The following is a 17,867-nucleotide window of genomic DNA, read 5'->3' as shown; positions in this document are numbered from 1 at the left end:
ACCACATAATTAGTTTTTTAATCTATTCTCAATTTGACCACAGACGTCAAGAACTGGACGTAACTTTTCGGGTTCCTCCAAAAAGTCCACTGAAAAAATCGCATTAAATGACCACCATTTTACTGAGATTATATTTCATCCCATATCATCTCATTTAATTTAATTTCATCCCAGTTGATTAATGTCTCAAATTTATCATCTTCATTTCATTTCATTTCACTCCATATTATCATTTTTCATAAAAATATGAATATAATATGTAAATTAAAATAAAACATGACCAGGTCATAAAATCCCTTAAAAAAAAAGACGTCAAGAACAAAAGTTTGTCAATAAATAGTATGTATGCGTGTGTGCGTCAAATACATGGTATGTAGTGTGTGTAATGTTTTCTTTATTGATTTAATGTATCTTTTATGCATTATTTTAAAAAATATTAGCCTTGTGCACTTCTTCTCTATATTTATATTTATATTCTTATACTTATAATATTATAAAGAGGAAAGATTTGTTTGTTTGTTTGTATTGAATAGGCTCCGAAACTACTGAACCGATTTGAAAAATTCTTACACTGTTGGAAAGCTACGCTATCCCCGGGTGACATAGCCTATATTTATTATATTTTCAATAAAATTTGGGATCCTCACTGAAACTCCAATAATGTAACCCAACGTGTAAAAAAATTACATTTTTTTTTTACATCGCGTGCGTCACCCAAGCACTAGTTCTCTAGCCGCCGCTAGTTCTCTATAATTGTGGAAAATTTCATACTCTTCCGTCCGCGCAATTTTCGTAAAAAGGGATACAAAGTTTTTGCTTCACGTATTAATATATAGATAATGTCTTGTAAATCAATCAGCGGCTGCGCAGTGAAAAAGTATCACGTTCCGCCTAAACCTGAGCGTGCGAGCGAGAACACGGAACAAGCGATAGGTAAGCACGGCGTAAGCGTTGGCTTGTGACACATTTATCTCTCTTCTTGTCTGACGTCAGAGCTAACAGCTTGAATAGTTCTGCTACTGGCGTTATCACGTAAAATAAAACTATCGTCCGTAAACCGACTTCACAGATAACAAATCATTTTTTTAAAGAAGAAAACTGGTGCTTCACGTGTGGTCCATTTAAATTGTATCAAGATCCGACCAGTGGTTTTTGTGTTACCTTATTAAAGCATGTTTAATTGACTTCGACTGTATTAATGATAATTAAACTCCCTTCATTTTATTGAAGGCATTACATATTCTTCTTCGTTAAAATTTTGGATTGCGTAATTTATAATGCCAATTTATTCTTGCTATACCTACCAATGTTGCCAGTTTTTATTATACATAATTTAAATAAAAATCTTTAAAAAAAACTTACGAATGGTTAAAATAAAAAAAATGAATCTGAATTAAATGAAGACAGATTTATTTGAAAACGTTTAATTTATTGAATGAAATTGAATTAATTATCGTTCTAGTGCAAAATTTCGGGGAATTCACTGCAAATAAGTTTGATTAGTGGCCAGCTAACGAAGCTTTGAATTGAAAGTATATTCTGTTGATTCAATGACGTCAGTAAATGTATACGTTTCCGTATTCGTCTAAATCCGAGTCCTGTTTCTTGTATGTTTTATCGCACGATTGATCCTTCCAGAGCTGCCAGTCGAGAGTCGGCAGCGATGAGCATTTCGTTAATTCATTTCTGAAACAGTTTTATTATAGTTCTGTGAACGTGCAAAGAAATCGTAAACATACAGCCGTTTGGGTGACGTCTGGATTGCTTTAGTGTATCTAGGGTGAAAAGCTATTTGATTTAAGCGTATTTCGCTTAATGCGCGACCTTTATCTTTGTAATTAAAGGTGCCTTTTATTTGATATCAGCATTAACAGTTCGATGTTTTTAATTGAACTTAAATTAAGCTTACTCCATAGAAATAGTTGAAGAATTGTTTTTGTCATTATATTTTTTTCCAAATGTTTAAACTATTTACAAGTTCCTGTAATATTGCAAAAATGTCGCTTGAACCAAATAAACTTTCACCCCTCGATATGGTCTGTACACTTAAAACATGAGTATGGAGGGTGGAGGTAAAAAGCGTCATCTTGTATAGGGGCGAGTTGAAAAGTGTCCTCCTGTAAACAGCAAGTTATTGTTGGAAAAATCACCAAAGCGCTAGTGTGGGAAGTGGAAATTTAATGAATTTATCAGTTTTAAACAGAATCAAGTCAGAGTCAAATCTATGACGCTGTTTTTTAAATCTTTCCACTTGCTACTGTGGCGCCACTTTAGTTTGCTCCCTTTTAGTGGACACTTTTTACTACGCTAAACTAATGCTCCCTGCTTCTACCCTCCATACGCATTGGGTAATATACCTTTGTGGATTAAATTTCTTAGCGCGACTTGAAGTATCGTTTTGTTGCTTAGATGGATGGATGAGCTCACAGCCCACCTGGTATTAAGTGGTTACTGGAGCCCATAGACATCTACGACGTAAATGCGCCACCCACCTTGAGATATAAGTTCTAAGGTCTCAAGTATAGTTACAACGGCTGCCCCACCCTTCAAGCCGAAACGCGGTACTGCTTCACGGCAGAAATAGGCAGGGTGGTGGTACCTACTCGTGTGGACTCACAAGAGGACCTACCACCAGTAATTACACAATAGTAATTACAATAACACTAGTTTATCTAAATGTATTAATCTAAATCTGTGTGAAAGGCAATAAATAATTATATTATTATTATTATTAATATAATTACCCGTATCCAGGTAAGTTGAACACATTCGGTTGTATATCTTCAACTTGATCCCCGTGGTCGCACATAATTTTGGCCATAGATATTTTCCTTATTTCCACCAATTGATCTGAAATGTAGCAACACTTTTTATTAAAGTGCCGCCATCTTCGATCAATAATACTACTAGATTCGCGATTAGCCCTTCAAAAACGGCCCGAAAAATAAGACCACAAATAAATTTGTGGTCTTATTTCAAATTAGTATGGTCCAATCATAGCCAACACTAAGACGTCAAAACGCTGCAATGCGCGTTCAAAAACTGAGTAAAAAACCACCGTAACACCAAGGTTTTGGAAGGAATATCTTTTTTTGGTAAACTTATATTATTAAGTGTTTTTCATAAAATAATAAACACAATTATATTGTAAATAAAACACAATTTACGAATATTGTAATTGTTTGGCCAATGTTTGCAACAAGGCACCAACTATTGTAACAAACATCACCAATTCTTGAACAGGGAATGCATAGAGTAGTTTTGTTATTTTATAATGTTATTTTTGTTTGTAGATTTCCTAGTAGCCCCTTGTCGCTGTGCACAATGGATATATATTGTCGCGAAAGAAAGAGGAGAAGAAATATAGAACCCTTATAAAAATTCTAGAATTGTTCAATGGTGGTGGCAAATCAATGCAAAAAAGTATTAAAAAAACTTTATATGTATGTGTAAATATTATAATAATTTAAGCGTATATGCTGAAAAGGATTTGTTTTCTGGGGGAAACGAACACAGCCATGAAATAATCCTAAATTAAACTGATTATAGACAAATTCATTGATATAAGATTACATTATATTTGTAAAAAAGAAACCGCTCATATAAAAATGACTTCTAAAAGATAGCTTTATAACAAACTGAATCTGTTTAAAGGTAATTAAACCTACATTATTGTTTTAATTACTTCTGTATAAAGAATACGTGGAAAACATGTATCGTGTTTCCTTTCATATTTTTTTTACTTTATTCAATTTTATTTTTTATCACCTATTTGTTGTAATAGCGGCAATGTAAAATATTATCTACTACTTTTTTGAATCGGTCAAAAATAGTTGCGACCATACAAAACAAACCTAAAACAAATATGTATATTCTGCAACTCTATGTCTTTCAATACTTACTGTGTTCTGAGCATTGAAATGTAATACCAAGAACTACATCTAGTTCCACAATACAATAAGCACGAAATTTTAAACAAATATTTTTAACCTTATAAATTAGGCTTTAAGTATCATTTTAGAATAAATATTTTTGTACTGATGTCTTTTTATGTTCAAGTGACATTTTAAATTTATTCCATAATATTCTTTTTCTGACGAAAGGACCTAAATACATATATTTTGCAATGGTAATTAAACTTTATGTTTAAGTATTAAGGTTTAGAATAAACTGAAGTCGTTAACATTATTAAACTTTTTTCTAAGAAATGAAGATGTTTTCGTGTCGGCAAACGTGGCCACTGGAGCGTCTTATTTTTGTTCCTGATCTTTAATCTAGTACTATTATTGATCGAAGGCCGCCATAGATTTTGGTTCGTTTCAATTATGGAGAGTAGAAGGAGCATCATCTCAGTTTATTAAAAAAGTTAGCCAATTAAGGTGGCGCCACAGTAGCAAGTGGAAGGATTTTAAAAATAAGCGCCATAGACTATCAGAGCATGATACTATAATAAGGAGGAAAGATTCACTTCCTACGTTACTAATAATAAAAATAAATGGTTGAGAAACATGTACTGCATATTTTTTAACTAAGCAAGTCACGATAAATATTAATTATTTTCAATCCAGCACACCTCAGTCTGTTTAAAATTGTATTGTTATATTAATTTCACTTCCACTTGCTACATTAGCGCTATTTCGGCGAGTCTTACAACAATAACTCGCTGTTTACTGTTTGGACACTTTATCAATATATCCCTTAATCAAGATGATGCTCCTTACTTCCACTCTCCATGGTCTCAATCGAATTAGACAGGCAAAAGGGACTTAATGTAGGTATTGCGTCTTTCAAAGCGAAATGCATGCCTCTTCACTGGCTTTTAATGCATTTTAATGTGATATTCTAACTATAAACGCAAGTATTTATTGGTAGTAGGATGTCTTGTAAGCCTAGACCAGTAGCTACAACGGCCTTGCTTATTTCTGTCGTGAAGCAGCAATGCGCTTTGGTTTAAGAGTGGAGCAGTCGTTGTACTCTAAAACTGAGACTTAGAACTCATGTCTCAAGATGGGTGACGGCATTTACGTTGTTTCTTAACATCAGAGGGGCCATGAGCTCGTCCACCAGATCTAACTCGACAAGCGATCTTACTGCTTCACAGTAGAAATAGGCAGAGCGGTGGTACCTACCCGTGCGGACTCACAAGACGTCCTACCACCAGTGATAACCTTCTTAGCTGATTACAATGTTTATATTCTATACATATAAATAAAATTGGAGTGTCTGTTTGTAATATTGAAATAGCCTCTTTTTACTACATGTATATGAATATATATACGGTACATACACCAAAATAACATTTTTTACAATTTTTGTCTGTCTGTCTGTTTGTTCCGGCTAATCTCTGGAACGGCTGGACCGATTTTGACCGGACTTTCACTGATAGGTAGCTGATGATATAAGGAGTAACAGCCTACTTTTTTAGACTAGCTTCGCCCCGCGGCTTCACCCACGGGTGACATCGCGGGACTCAGTTATCAATAATAAAATTTAAAGTTTCCGAAGCGAAGCGAGGGTGGGTCGCTAGTAATAAATAAAAACTTGTTCGAATGCTAACCTTGGGTTAAAGCACCCGGATGTATGTCGTTCTCATACCAGAACCTGTCGGCGCGCCGCCATCTTTTCATCTGTGTTGCCATGATACAGCGCAGCGTCGGTCCAACTACCGCGTCTTTAGCTGGCCACTCCGCTATTATACCAGCCATTAGGTCAATGTCCTCTGTGCTCTCATACTGAAGCGACATCGCTTCAACTTGCTTTGGAAATAAAGAATTATAAAATATATATTATTATATATATAAACTAGCTGACCCGGCAAACGTTGTTTTGCCATACCTATATAAGATTTCTAGGGAATTTCTAGTGTAGAAAAAAAAAAACTAACTTATTGTAAGTGTGTAAGGATGTGGTAGATGAGTGAAAGAGGCATGTAGCGCTGTGAACGATGAAGGAATATAAAAATAACAATACCTCATTCAACCACATAATGTCTCATTATGACAAAAAAAAAATTGTCCAAAAAATAAAAAATAAATCTTAGGGGTGGACAAAAACGCTTCACTTTACCCCCTTTGCCTTTTAATGAGTTCTGTCTCATGCGAGGTTTGGACGTTGGTTGTTGAGAGACAGGAGGTTTTAGTCGGTTCGACTCCGACATGCCCCGCCCTCCATCCCCAGTGAAGGGCGGAAGTCCGGCGATTTCCTCCTGACAAAAAAAAAAAACGTGTGGACAACCCTTATCACTTAAGGGTATGAAAAATAGATAGTAGCCGATTCTCAGGCTTACTGAATATGCATAAAAAATTTCATGAGAATCGGTCAAGCGGTTTCGGAGGAGTATGTGAACGAACATTGTGACACGAGAATTTTATATATTAGATGTTTTTTATATACATCGTCATAGACGTTCTCCTTTTTTTTGTATGGTAATTGTTTTCTCGCGTTGCTTTTGTTGCCCGTTTTAAATTTATAAAGATCCTATACAAACTATACTATATAGAAAATGTGGCAGAAAAAAATTGATTTTGTTGATTTCAAATTGGAATCCATTGAGATGAAATTGATTAAAATGAAACAACGTCCCAGTAAAATAATGGTAATTTACCGAATCTTCACTGCGCTCTTAAGAAGATTTAGAGAAGCTACATCTTTTGTTCAACGACTTTGTTGAATCTCCCAGCACTTATAAATACACTTTCGCAGATGCTAATCGGTTAAAAAGTCTTATATACTTGACGGATACCTCACTTCTCATCCAACGTAGCAAATCTTTAAACTTCTTCGCGACTGGCAGACCGCACAGCCGACGATAATCGTTGTAGGGCGGTAAACCTAGGTCTCTGCCTTTCATGATGTCACTGGACACCACGTCTGACGCAAACTGCAACCTTCCTAATATCCTTTCTCCAATCTAAGAAAAGAATCAAGTTTTTTTCCCTACGTGGTCATGGCCTAAAGGATAAGACGTCCGGTGCATTCGTATCTAGCGATGCAACGGTGTTCGAATCCCTCAGGTGGATACTAATTTTTCTAATGAAATACGTACTTAAGAAATCTTCACGATTGACATCCACGGTGAAGGAATAACATCGTGTAAATCAAACCCGCAAAATTATAATTTGCGTAATTACTGGTGGTAGGACCTCTTGTGAGTCCACGCAGGTGGGTACCACCACCCTGCCTATTTCTGTCGTGAAGCAGTAATGCGTTTCGGTTTGAAGGGTGGGGCAGCCGTTGTAACTATACTGAGACCTTATAACTTATATCTCAAAGTAGGTGGCGCATTTACGTTTTAGATATCTATGGGCTCCAGTAACCACTTAACACCAGGGGAACTGTGAGCTCGTCCACCCATCTAAGCCATAAAAAAAAAAGTTTTTGTTATCCTCTAGATACAGGTTGCGACATTAAATCGACTGGGAATCGAACACCGGTGCATCGCTAGATACAAATGCACCGGGCGTCTTAACCTTTAGGCCACGACGAATCAAATGTTAATTAGATTTGATATTTAACCTGCATGTATTTTAGGATTAGCTACCGGTATAACTTACATCAGGATCTACCAGATTATCGGTGTCGGCACACGGCTGTCTGAAGGCCCCCTGGGTTACGCCCTCCAAGGTATTATTAATGGGTAATGCACCAGTCCGAAGAGTCAAATCGACTATTGGTTGTTCATCGTATATCTTCCCTTCTTTTGTGTACAATCTGCAAATAAAATGATCTTAGCTAGGTGTAAGTACAGAGCTGCAGAGGACTGTATCTATAGTAGTGTGGTATAGGACCCTCGGCTAGATGTAGGTTAGATTTGTGTCTGTTTGTATTTGACAAGTGCTCGGGATCAGTACAGAGCTGCAGAGGACTTGTGTCTATAGATGTGTGGTATAGGACCCTTGGCTAGATGTAGGTTAGATCTGTATGTCTTTCTGTTTGAGAAGTGCTCGGGATCAGTACAGAGCTGCAGAGGACTTGTGTCTATAGGACACATAGTGTGTGGTATAGGACCCTAGGCTAGATGTAAGTCGGTTTGTGTCTGTTTGTGCACGAGAAGAGCTCCGAAATTACCTCAGCCTCCCTTCCTGTATAGTGTGGAACCATCTAGTTCCAATAATGTACTCCAGACTGACAGTGGGCATTAGACGATCGTCATAGTCATTGACGTGACCCAAAACGTCAAAGATAACTTTGTTGTTCAGTAGAAATTCTTTTCCTGTGGAATAATTTATGTTATAGTTCAATTAAGAACAGCTAGTGTGTGCTGTGTCGCATCGGCAGATGTCCTTGTGATGGTAAGCATCATACAACGCAAGATGCCTGAATCTCACTTCAAGATAAGCTCGCGTATATACAAGTTCCGAATAACAACATTCGGACCGTCGCCTGCCAAGCAACATCACCCGGTCTTTGGAAGATCTTCCTTTTGTCGTTAAACCTTCCAAAACCTGACCGTCTACTTTGATAGTTTCTACCATGCTTGGATTGCCTTACATATCCAAGACGGTGGTTCGTGCGAGCTCACGGTATGCTCAGTTAATCCATTCACCCATGTATACCTTACTCACTATACTAAGCCCACTGGAAGAGGTGGGGTTTTCTTTTGGCCCACAGTCAACAGTAGAGGTTGCTTAATATGATTTTGTTGTTGTTGTAGTCCTAGGTTACCTCGCTGGTATTTAGGGCCCTCACAAGTTATCTCCACTTGACCCTATCTTGCATTTTCTCCTTGACACCACTCCAGGTCATGTTGGCTAGCCAATGTGGCTTTAATTAAATAATAATAAACTAGTCAAACTAAACTGCTCATAACAAGCGTTGATTCAATTCTCACCTAAAACTACAGGCATGAGTTCATAGTACAGGATTTGCAAATACATGGCTATGTTGATTTCTTTAGCGGTGAAGAAGATTCTATCGTCGTCCCAGCATCGGTTCAGGGTCTGAAGCCGTCTGGCTATAGAATTGTGGTTCCGGTACAGCCAGAGGAACAACATGTTGATGCCCAAAAGCGAATTGGCGCCGTTCGTCGCTGAAAAAGAACACGAAAATCGTGAGTGCCACTGTCGCATTGCACTAAAGGTATCCTACCCTTCAACTCAGAACTGCTTCGTGGCAGAAAGAGGTAGGATAATGTACCCCAACGCCAAAAATAGCCACTTGGCCATTGCAATACGCTGGTTTATACCAGCGTACCATTCTCTTCTGAATGTCTGAGTATAAGACGACGCAGGAGTTCAAGGACTCTAAATGGGTACGTACATGCATTGTTAAAACTATGTCCCTTGCGGAGGCCGTAGTCTGTTAAGAGGTTATTTTTATTTTTTATTGTTAGATTGGTGAACGAGCTCACAGCCCACTTGGTGTTAACTGGTTACTGGAAGGCGTTAAATGTTGCCTCGCCGTTAACTTACGAGCGTCGTGGCATCTTGTCTCATTGGCTTCGTTGTTGATGCAGAATGCCGACCCTGAAGGTGGCCAGTCCTTGCCCTTCAATATGTCAGCACGGAGTCTACCACCCTCGTACTGCCTTCCTCGGGCTGCAGCCATAGCGTTGTTGCCGTACACGATCGAGAGATCGACCATGGGCGTTGCTGTGTTGATCTGTGGAATGTTGTCTCAGTTAGCTCAGTAGAAGGAAGTGGGTAGGTAGAATCCCGCATGGGCACGTTTTTTTTTTTTTTAATAATTGCTCAGATGGCTGGACGATCTCACAGCCCACCTGGTGTTAAGCGGTTACTGGATCCCATAGACATCCACAACGTAAATGCGCCACCCTTCCTGAGACGTAAGTTCTAAGGTCTCAAGTATAGTTAAAACGGCTGCCCCACCCTTCAAACCGAAACTCATTACTGCTTCACGGCAGAAATAAGCAGGGTGGTGTTACCTACCCGTGCAGACTCACAAGATGTCCTACCACCAGTAATGGCACGTAAAGCCATTCTGATATTTAGGAACATCCACAATGCGCTTCCAGAAAGCTTTTTTGCCACGTTCCATCCGGCTTTGGAATGAGCTCCCCTCCACGGTGTTTCCCGAGCGCTATGACATGTCCTTCTTCAAACGAGGCTTGTGTATAGTATTAAGCGGTAGGCAGCGGCTTGGCTCTGCCCCTGGCATTGTTGAAGCCCATGGGCGACGGTAACCGCTCATCATCAGGTAGGCCTTATGCTCGTCTGCCTACAAGGGCAATAAAAATAAATAAAAATACTTCCCAAATTGCCAGCAGCAACAATCAAGGGAGTCGGCAAAATGTTTGAAATTGTTAAAAAAATACATTAAGATATTTGTTTGGCGATTTGCGGGTAACATTAAATTAAACATTACGTAAAATTTAATAAAATAATGAGAAATTGGATGATCCATACAGATTCGTTCGTCTCATTAAAAGACAACTAACCGAATGATAAATTCGCATGGCTTTCCTTCGTTTCTCCAAAACCTCTTTCAGGTTATTTGTGCTGTAAAACACCATTAAAGGTGCGCGCTGCGAAAAAGTTTGAGAGCCAATGCCCTGGTTGTGACTTAGAACAAAACTGACCCGTTCTCCAGGCACATTATTGGATACACAGCCCAGACGCTGATACGTGATGGCACGTGTCAAATTCAGACATCTCACGTTGCTTCTACGAAGATGCACATCATCATCGGGCACTCTGATCGGTAGGCATCTCGGGTCTGCCTCTGCACCTGAAAAAAACTGGCTTGTGTGTAGAGCTTTTAACTGAGAGCTTTTAAGCATCGTTCGGCGCTCAACTATCAGGTAGTTAGAAATAGTTTAACTTTGAAAAATGGTCGTTGTGACGGGTAGTTCCCAAACTTAAAATTAGATTAATATCGGCGTCTCACGTGGTTCTAAGTGGCCTGTAAACAATAACAATCTAAATGCTACCATCCAGCTTCAGACACGAACTTGTTAGGTAAATTTTACAATACAACAGCTGCCCCACTTTTGGAAAACCCATTACTGCTTTGCGGTAGAAACAGGCTGGTTGGTACTACCTTTGCGTATTGTTGTACCCATTGTTGAATATGTTTCGGAATTTAAAAATACGACAGTATGGTTTTGATTTCTTTTTAACTAAACCTCCTAAGCCTCCTAAGAAGTTATCATACGGTTACGCGCTGGGGTTTGGGATAAACAAAAAGTTCCACCAAAGTACAAATTAACACCGTATTAGCATTTAGAGCACCTAAAACACTTGACAAACGCTTTAAAGTTCTCAATTCGCTTCTTCCACTTCGCTTCAGGTGATTACTGACTGACTGCGTGCCATCTCTGCAACGCTTTTATAGTCGGTACGACATCCCTACAATTATCGAGAATATTCCGCAAAAGTCGTGTATTGTGTGTTTCCGCTATCTGGCAATAGATAGCGCTTTACTTTTCGAGCGTTCTAGATGCTAATAGATCCTTCGATATTCGTTGATAGATGGCGTTACTCTTACCGGTGTAACAATACGTACGGACGAATCGAGATAACTTGTATGTCGGCGCAGATATGACTATTTACCTACTGATCATCAACTAATTACTCTGTGATAAGAAATTGATGTTAAACAGTTCCTTTTATTGTAATTTCAATACTTTAAAACGTGTTTGAAAAACGTGTAAACCCGCTCACGTGTTTGAAAAACGTGTAAACACGCTCACGTGTTTAAAACGTGTCAACACGCTCACGGGTACTAAGCCCCATAAATACGGCCGTGCTGTCTAGCACTGGGGCCCCAAAGCACGTCATTACGGATCCTCCTGATCCATTAACGGTGCTTTTAGGCACCACAAGCACCGGTCACCGTCCTCGTCGAACCCGTTGCTTGCGACGAAGGGCTCGACTCGACGAGCGAACTAACCCATAGACACAGCCCACTGAGTTTCTCGCCGGATCTTCTCAGTGGGTCGCGTTTCCGATCCGGTGGTAGATTCTGCGAAGCACTGCTCTTGCTAGGGTCAGTGTTAGCAACTCTCCGGTTGAGCCCCGCGAGCTCACCTACTAACGTTAGGGTGAAGCTGAAATAGCCTCTCAAGGCTATCAGCATAGGTAGGAAAAAAAAAAAAAAAAAAAAAAAAAAAGCACTGGGGCATTCGTGTCCGAGCTGTTGTACTGTACGGATATCTCTGTAACGTTGCTATGCTTCTCGTGCAATATACGAAGTTCTCGTGAAGTTTTGTTTCGGAAACCCAAACATGAGTCATTCGTCAACCAATTAATAACTGTGACGTCAGCATTGCTGACGTCACACTTTTTAAAAACATCACGGCGGTCCCTACTCCGTCATCAGAAGCGGGATCACACGCCGCCTCCGCTCAGCAACAACCTGGTGACCAGATAACCGTATCGGCGGGAAATGACTACCCTCCAGCATCAGCCGATAAGCCTGTACCGTCTGCTTCACAAGCCAGTATGGCCGAGCGACGGAATCAACAATCAACTGATCAATGAATACAAAAGATAAGTTTTTATTTTTGAGTACTAAAATTTCACCACAACATTCATCTAAAGACCACGATATCCTTACACAACGAACAACATCTTACACATCCTTATCCCAACACCTTAAATAAATCTACGAGAACCTCCGAGAAATCTAAGTAACGCAAGTATAACAGATGCGCTACTCAGAGAAACTTTTTATTCCTGCAGATCAATGGGGATCAAAGAACACCTACGAGAATCAACGAGGCTGGTGCAGAGCGCGCACCGCCTAAGTGGATCACATGCCGCCTTCGCTGAGCAACAACCTGGAGACCATACAACCGTATCAGCGGAAGAAAGCGACCCACTAGCATCAGCCGATGAACCTCTACCAGATACTTTACAAACCAGGATGGTCGAGCAGCAAAATCAACAATCGGCAAAAGGATAAGTTTTTATTTTTGATTAATAAAATTACGCCACCACATGAGTACCACAGTGTACGCCACTTCATGAGTACCACAGTGTACACCCACTACATAAGTACCACAGTGTACGCCCACTACATAAGTACCACAGTGTACGCCCACTACATAAGTACCACAGCGTACGCCACAATATAACACTACACAAAATAAGTTACTTTCAAAGTAACATAAAAAGGTACACATATACCAATCTCAGAAACAGACATTCCATTGTTTCAGATGGACTCCAAGAACTCTCTGGTGATTCACCATACATGGGCGGCTGGTGCAGAGCGCGCACCGCCTGTCAGTATGGCCGTGTCGGCGCAGATATGACTATTACCTACTGATCATCAACTAATTACTCTGTGATAAGAAATTGATGTTAAACAGTTCCTTTTATTGTAATTTCAATACTTTAAAACGTGTTTGAAAAACGTGTAAACCCGCTCACGTGTTTGAAAAACGTGTAAACACGCTCACGTGTTTAAAACGTGTCAACACGCTCACGGGTACTAAGCCCCATAAATACGGCCGTGCTGTCTAGCACTGGGGCGATGTTCGACCAGCCCATACCGTGGGCCCCGAAGGTCAAATATTTAGGCGTCACCCTCGACAGTAGGATGACATTCCGCCCCCACATCAAGACGGTACGCGATCGTGCCGCCTTCATTCTAGGACGTCTCTACCCGATGATATGTAGGCGAAGTAAAATGTCCCTTAGAAATAAGGTGACACTCTACAAAACTTGCATACGCCCCGTCATGACCTATGCAAGTGTAGTGTTCGCTCACGCGGCCCGCATACACTTAAAATCATTCCAAGTCATTCAATCCCGTTTTTGCAGGATAGCCGTCGGAGCCCCGTGGTTCGTCAGGAACGTCGACCTCCATGACGACCTGGACTTAGAGTCCACCAGTAAGTATATGCAGTCGGCGTCAATGCGCCATTTCGATAAAGCGGCACGACACGAGAACCCTCTCATCGTGGCCGCCGGTAACTACATTCCCGATCCTGCGGACAGAATGAAAAGCAGTCGACGTCGCCCAAAACACGTCATCTCGGATCCTCCCGATCCACTAACGGTGCTTCTAGGTACTTCAAGCACCGGTCACCGTTCTCGTCGAACCCGTCGCTTGCGACGAAGGGCTCGACGAGTAAATTAACTCCCAGACACAGCCCACTGAGTTTCTCGCCGGATCTTCTCAGTGGGTCGCGTTTCCGATCCGGTGGTAGATTCTGCGAAGCACGGCTCTTGCTAGGGTTCGTGTTAGCAACGTCATCAGGTTTGAGCCCCGTGAGCTCACCTACAAAAGTTAGGGTTACGCTGACATAGCCTCTCAAGGCTCTCAGCTTAGGTAGGGAAAAATAAAAAAATAAAAAAAAAGCACTGGGGCATTCGTGTCCGAGCTGTTGTACTGTACGGTTATCTCTGTAACGTTGTTATGCTTCTCGTGCAATATACGAAGTTCTCGTGAAGTTTTGTTTCGGAAACCCAAACATGAGTCATTCGTCAACAAATTAATGACCGTGACGTCAGTAATGCTGACGTCACACTTTTTAAAAACACTACGGCGGTCCCTACTCCGTCATGTATAATATATTTTCTATTGTATACTCTCCTGTGCTTATTACTCACATAAATAAAGATAGATATAAATTGTTACGGTTATTAAACGTCAAAGGATATGCCGCTTGCATATCCGAAAGCATTTTTTATTCCTTAGACGAGTGGATGAGCTCACAGCCCACCTGATGTTAAGTGATTACTAGAGCCCATAAACATCTACAACGTAAATGCGCCACCTACCTTGAGACATAAGTTCTAAGGTCTCAAGTTTAGTTACAGTTACAAATCTACCACCAGTAACAGTCTTTGAGGATTCAGTTTTTCAGGCTGAGTCCCGTAAACCCATACGGCGAAGCTAGCAACCTCGAAGTTACTAGTAATACACAATGAAATAGCACGCCACAGCTCATGATAGAAGACCTCAAAGACCTCTTTACCTGGTGAGCAGCAAGCTGTCGTGACAGCCACATAGTTCACTGTGTCGTGAACTGAAGTCACGTCTCCGGCGATGAAAACGTTGTAGTTGGTCACCATTTGCGTCAAATGAGGATGTGCTGGAACATATACGCTTAAAAAAGATTTGGGGTAAATGACAAAAAAAAAATGCAACAGTTCATGGGTCTGATAATTATTCGCTAGCCTTTGAAATAACAAGGATAAGCCATACTGCTTAATATAAAATAAAACATAATATAACACGTAATAATGAAATATTATAATGTAAGGTCTGAAGTAAAGCTGCTGTATTCTTTGGACGAAGAGCACAGCTGCTTGAGATTACATGTTTTATCACCTAGTTCAAGCAGAGATGCAAATTATGATTGTATTTCTACTTCTATGTTAACAATAAATAAATAAATAACATAAATAAAACTATTATAAATACAGATTTAACATCCTGAAAAATGACCTTGGAACATAGTCCTGTAAAGCGACACAATCTTCCGAGTTTACAAGGAGACTAAAATTTGGCACGAAGGTACATTATCTAACCATGCGGAAATTAATAAATTTTTTTATTCTTACCGACTCTACCGTCAGACATTATGGAAACCCTGAGAGTCCTGACGTCGGGGAGGGGCCGACCTGACTTGGCCACCCTTGGTCTACCCTCAGCACCGTATTGTGCGGGCAGCATCCTGTAGTAGGGAGTCAGCGACGCTCCCCTCGAAGGCCGCCTCAAATTGTTGCAGGAAGCATCCGTCCGCCGTCCTTCGTGTGGATTACAAGCGTCCACTTCAATAGCACACCATCTAACGGAAATACAGTTTTTTGGAGCGAACTACATCGCGCATTTTGTTCGCAGACCCAGACTCGGGCTAGAGCGAGAAAAGTGTAACAATGAGAGAAAACATTAAAACACCGACATATTTTTCCAGTTATATTATAGATATTTCCAGATATATTATTAGAAGATTTTGGAAGAGAACAATAAAAGTGCAACAGTGAGGATTTTTTTCTACCTGTGCAGATAGCCTTGAGAGATTATTTCAGCTTGACCCTAACGTGTAGGTGAGCTCACGGGGTCAAGCCGGAAATGTTGCTTACACTGGCCCTAGCAAGAGCAGTGCTTCGCAGAATCTACCACCGGATCGGAAACGCGACCTACTGAGAAGATCCGGCGAAAAACTTAGTGGACTCTGTGTCTATGGGTTAATTTACTCGTCGAGCCCTTCGTCGCAAGCGACGGGTTCGGCGAGGACGGTTTTCTTTTGGACGGAGGAGGACCGGAAATAGTTTTCTTTTATGCGCTACGAATACAATTCTATAGTTATTTGACAGATGTTTGAATCTCTTCAACAACAATATCAAGACAAATTAGCATGTATACAAAGTTCTGGGACTATAAAATTCTCTCGAGCAATTTCAGGAGCTCGCCTGAAAATTTCCCCTTTGTGATAAATCTTCAAAAATCCATCAAGCTATTGATAAAGAAATAACAGAATCGATACTAAACGATTATCGGTTTTTTCGTGAGACGGTAAACAATTATCTTACCTAATTAGTTTGTGTTCAAGGTAAAAACGCGTAAATTTCACAATCTAACGCATATTTCGTAATTTTCGTGCACGAAAAAATCTTTTAAGGAGTTTTGATCCAGCTAATTACTTGTTTTTTTTTTACAAAAATCCGACTTATTTTGGACACAGCTCTCTGAGTTTCTGGCCGGTTCTTCTCAATGGGTCGCGATTCCGATCCGATGGTACTTTCAGTGAAGCACTGCTCTCGTTAGGGCCAGTTTTAGCAAACTCTCGTCATACTCACGGCACTAATCCTCGTTCGCCCAACGCGGCCGCTCTCCGATCGCTTATGAGCTCTCCTGAGTACGTGTCGTAGAAGGCACAGTACGCGAGGCTCACCGTCAACAGAAAAGCCGCTGTCTCACGTAACATGACTCCTGATTGAATCAAACACTCCTACAACACTGCTATTTATAAGGTCGCGTCTAATTGCGCACATCCTTGCCGTGTTAAAATCTATGTTTTTGATTGAACGTACTGTTTTTAATACTGTTTAATTACTAGATCGAATTACTAAGGATATAAGAAGGTGTATACTTCGCTTGAAGACGTATCTGATCGGAGTGTCGAGTCAAAAAGTAGTCCAAGTGAAAGTTTCTCTTGGTGGGGGACAAATAGCGTACAGACACTAATACTTCTTCATCTTCTATGTGATTTTCTTCTTTTTTCCATTCAAATCTATGGTACGACATTTCTGCACTCACACTCTTCTCTCGGATATTCGCTTTTATACAGCTTAGCCAAGTCTTAGGACGGATTTACTACTGGAGATAAAACCTGAGGAGGGTTGACATTGGCTGGTCGTATAACTTATGGCAAGTCCCTACGGAGCATGATAAGAGGACTTAATGCGCTGACTCCACGTCATCTTGGGTAAGGACACGAAGAAGAAGAAGAGCAGTTTGTATGGAAAAGTAAATGACGAAAAACATGTGTGCAATTCACACGTGGTAGAAGTGAAACCTTCAAAAATTTTGACTTCAAGATAATGAGACGAATGTAAAATTTCGGGAAGAGGGTAATTATTGTAGGTTTTAGTAAAGATCATAGCGATACAAAGTTTGATAATTATTTTACATTTTATTCGTATATATAACATTTTTTTATTGCTTATATGGATGGACGAGCTCGCGGCCCACCTGGTGTTAAGTGGTTACAGGAGCCCATAGAGATCTACAGCGTAATTGCGGCCACCCACCTTGAGATATGAGTTCTAAGGTCTCTCAGTTACAACAGCTGCCCCACTCTTCAAACCGAAAATCATTACTGCTTTACGGCAGAAATAGGCGGGGTGGTGGTACCTATCCGTCCCGGTCCTACTACCAGTAAAACTACTCACGCTATCACATAAACCGTAACCGTATAGTCCGTAAAACGACTTTACAGAAAACCAATT

General features: G+C 40.3%; 1 protein-coding gene and 1 long non-coding RNA gene across 2 annotated transcripts; one reads left to right on the top strand and one right to left on the bottom strand.

Moving 5' to 3' along the window:
* Positions 1-1,408: 1,408 nt before the first annotated feature.
* Positions 1,409-17,442, bottom strand: LOC114242877 (immunomodulatory peroxidase). The gene is made up of 12 exons (XM_028174176.2): positions 16,716-17,442; positions 15,477-15,703; positions 14,888-15,004; positions 10,538-10,686; positions 9,411-9,600; positions 8,831-9,028; positions 8,068-8,212; positions 7,554-7,710; positions 6,743-6,910; positions 5,558-5,756; positions 2,745-2,850; positions 1,409-1,686 (listed from the first exon to the last, which is right to left on the bottom strand). Exons 1-12 carry the CDS (start codon positions 16,841-16,843, stop codon positions 1,557-1,559), a joined length of 1,914 nt encoding a protein of 637 aa, XP_028029977.2. The 5' UTR covers positions 16,844-17,442; the 3' UTR covers positions 1,409-1,556.
* Positions 2,862-3,369, top strand: LOC149501947 (uncharacterized). Its single transcript, XR_016323869.1, has 2 exons — positions 2,862-3,095; positions 3,294-3,369. It is a non-coding gene; the product is annotated as an uncharacterized LOC149501947 (long non-coding RNA).
* Positions 17,443-17,867: the final 425 nt, after the last annotated feature.

This window comes from Bombyx mandarina, chromosome 11, assembly GCF_030267445.1.
Source record: "Bombyx mandarina strain Sakado chromosome 11, ASM3026744v2".
NCBI classification, from domain to species: Eukaryota; Metazoa; Arthropoda; class Insecta; order Lepidoptera; family Bombycidae; genus Bombyx; species Bombyx mandarina.
The sequence above is the reverse complement of the archived record's forward strand: the minus strand, read 5'-3'. Positions and strand labels throughout refer to the sequence as shown.

Coding starts and splice junctions, on each gene's coding strand:
- LOC114242877 (XM_028174176.2), bottom strand. CDS start 16,843: ATGTTACGTGAGACAGCGGCTTTTCTGTTGACGGTGAGCCTCGCGTAC. Junction 9,601..10,537: donor ATAATGTGCCTGGAGAACGG/GTCAGTTTTGTT, acceptor AACATTCCACAG/ATCAACACAGCAACGCCCAT. Junction 6,911..7,553: donor ATAATCTGGTAGATCCTGAT/GTAAGTTATACC, acceptor TTCTTTTCTTAG/ATTGGAGAAAGGATATTAGG.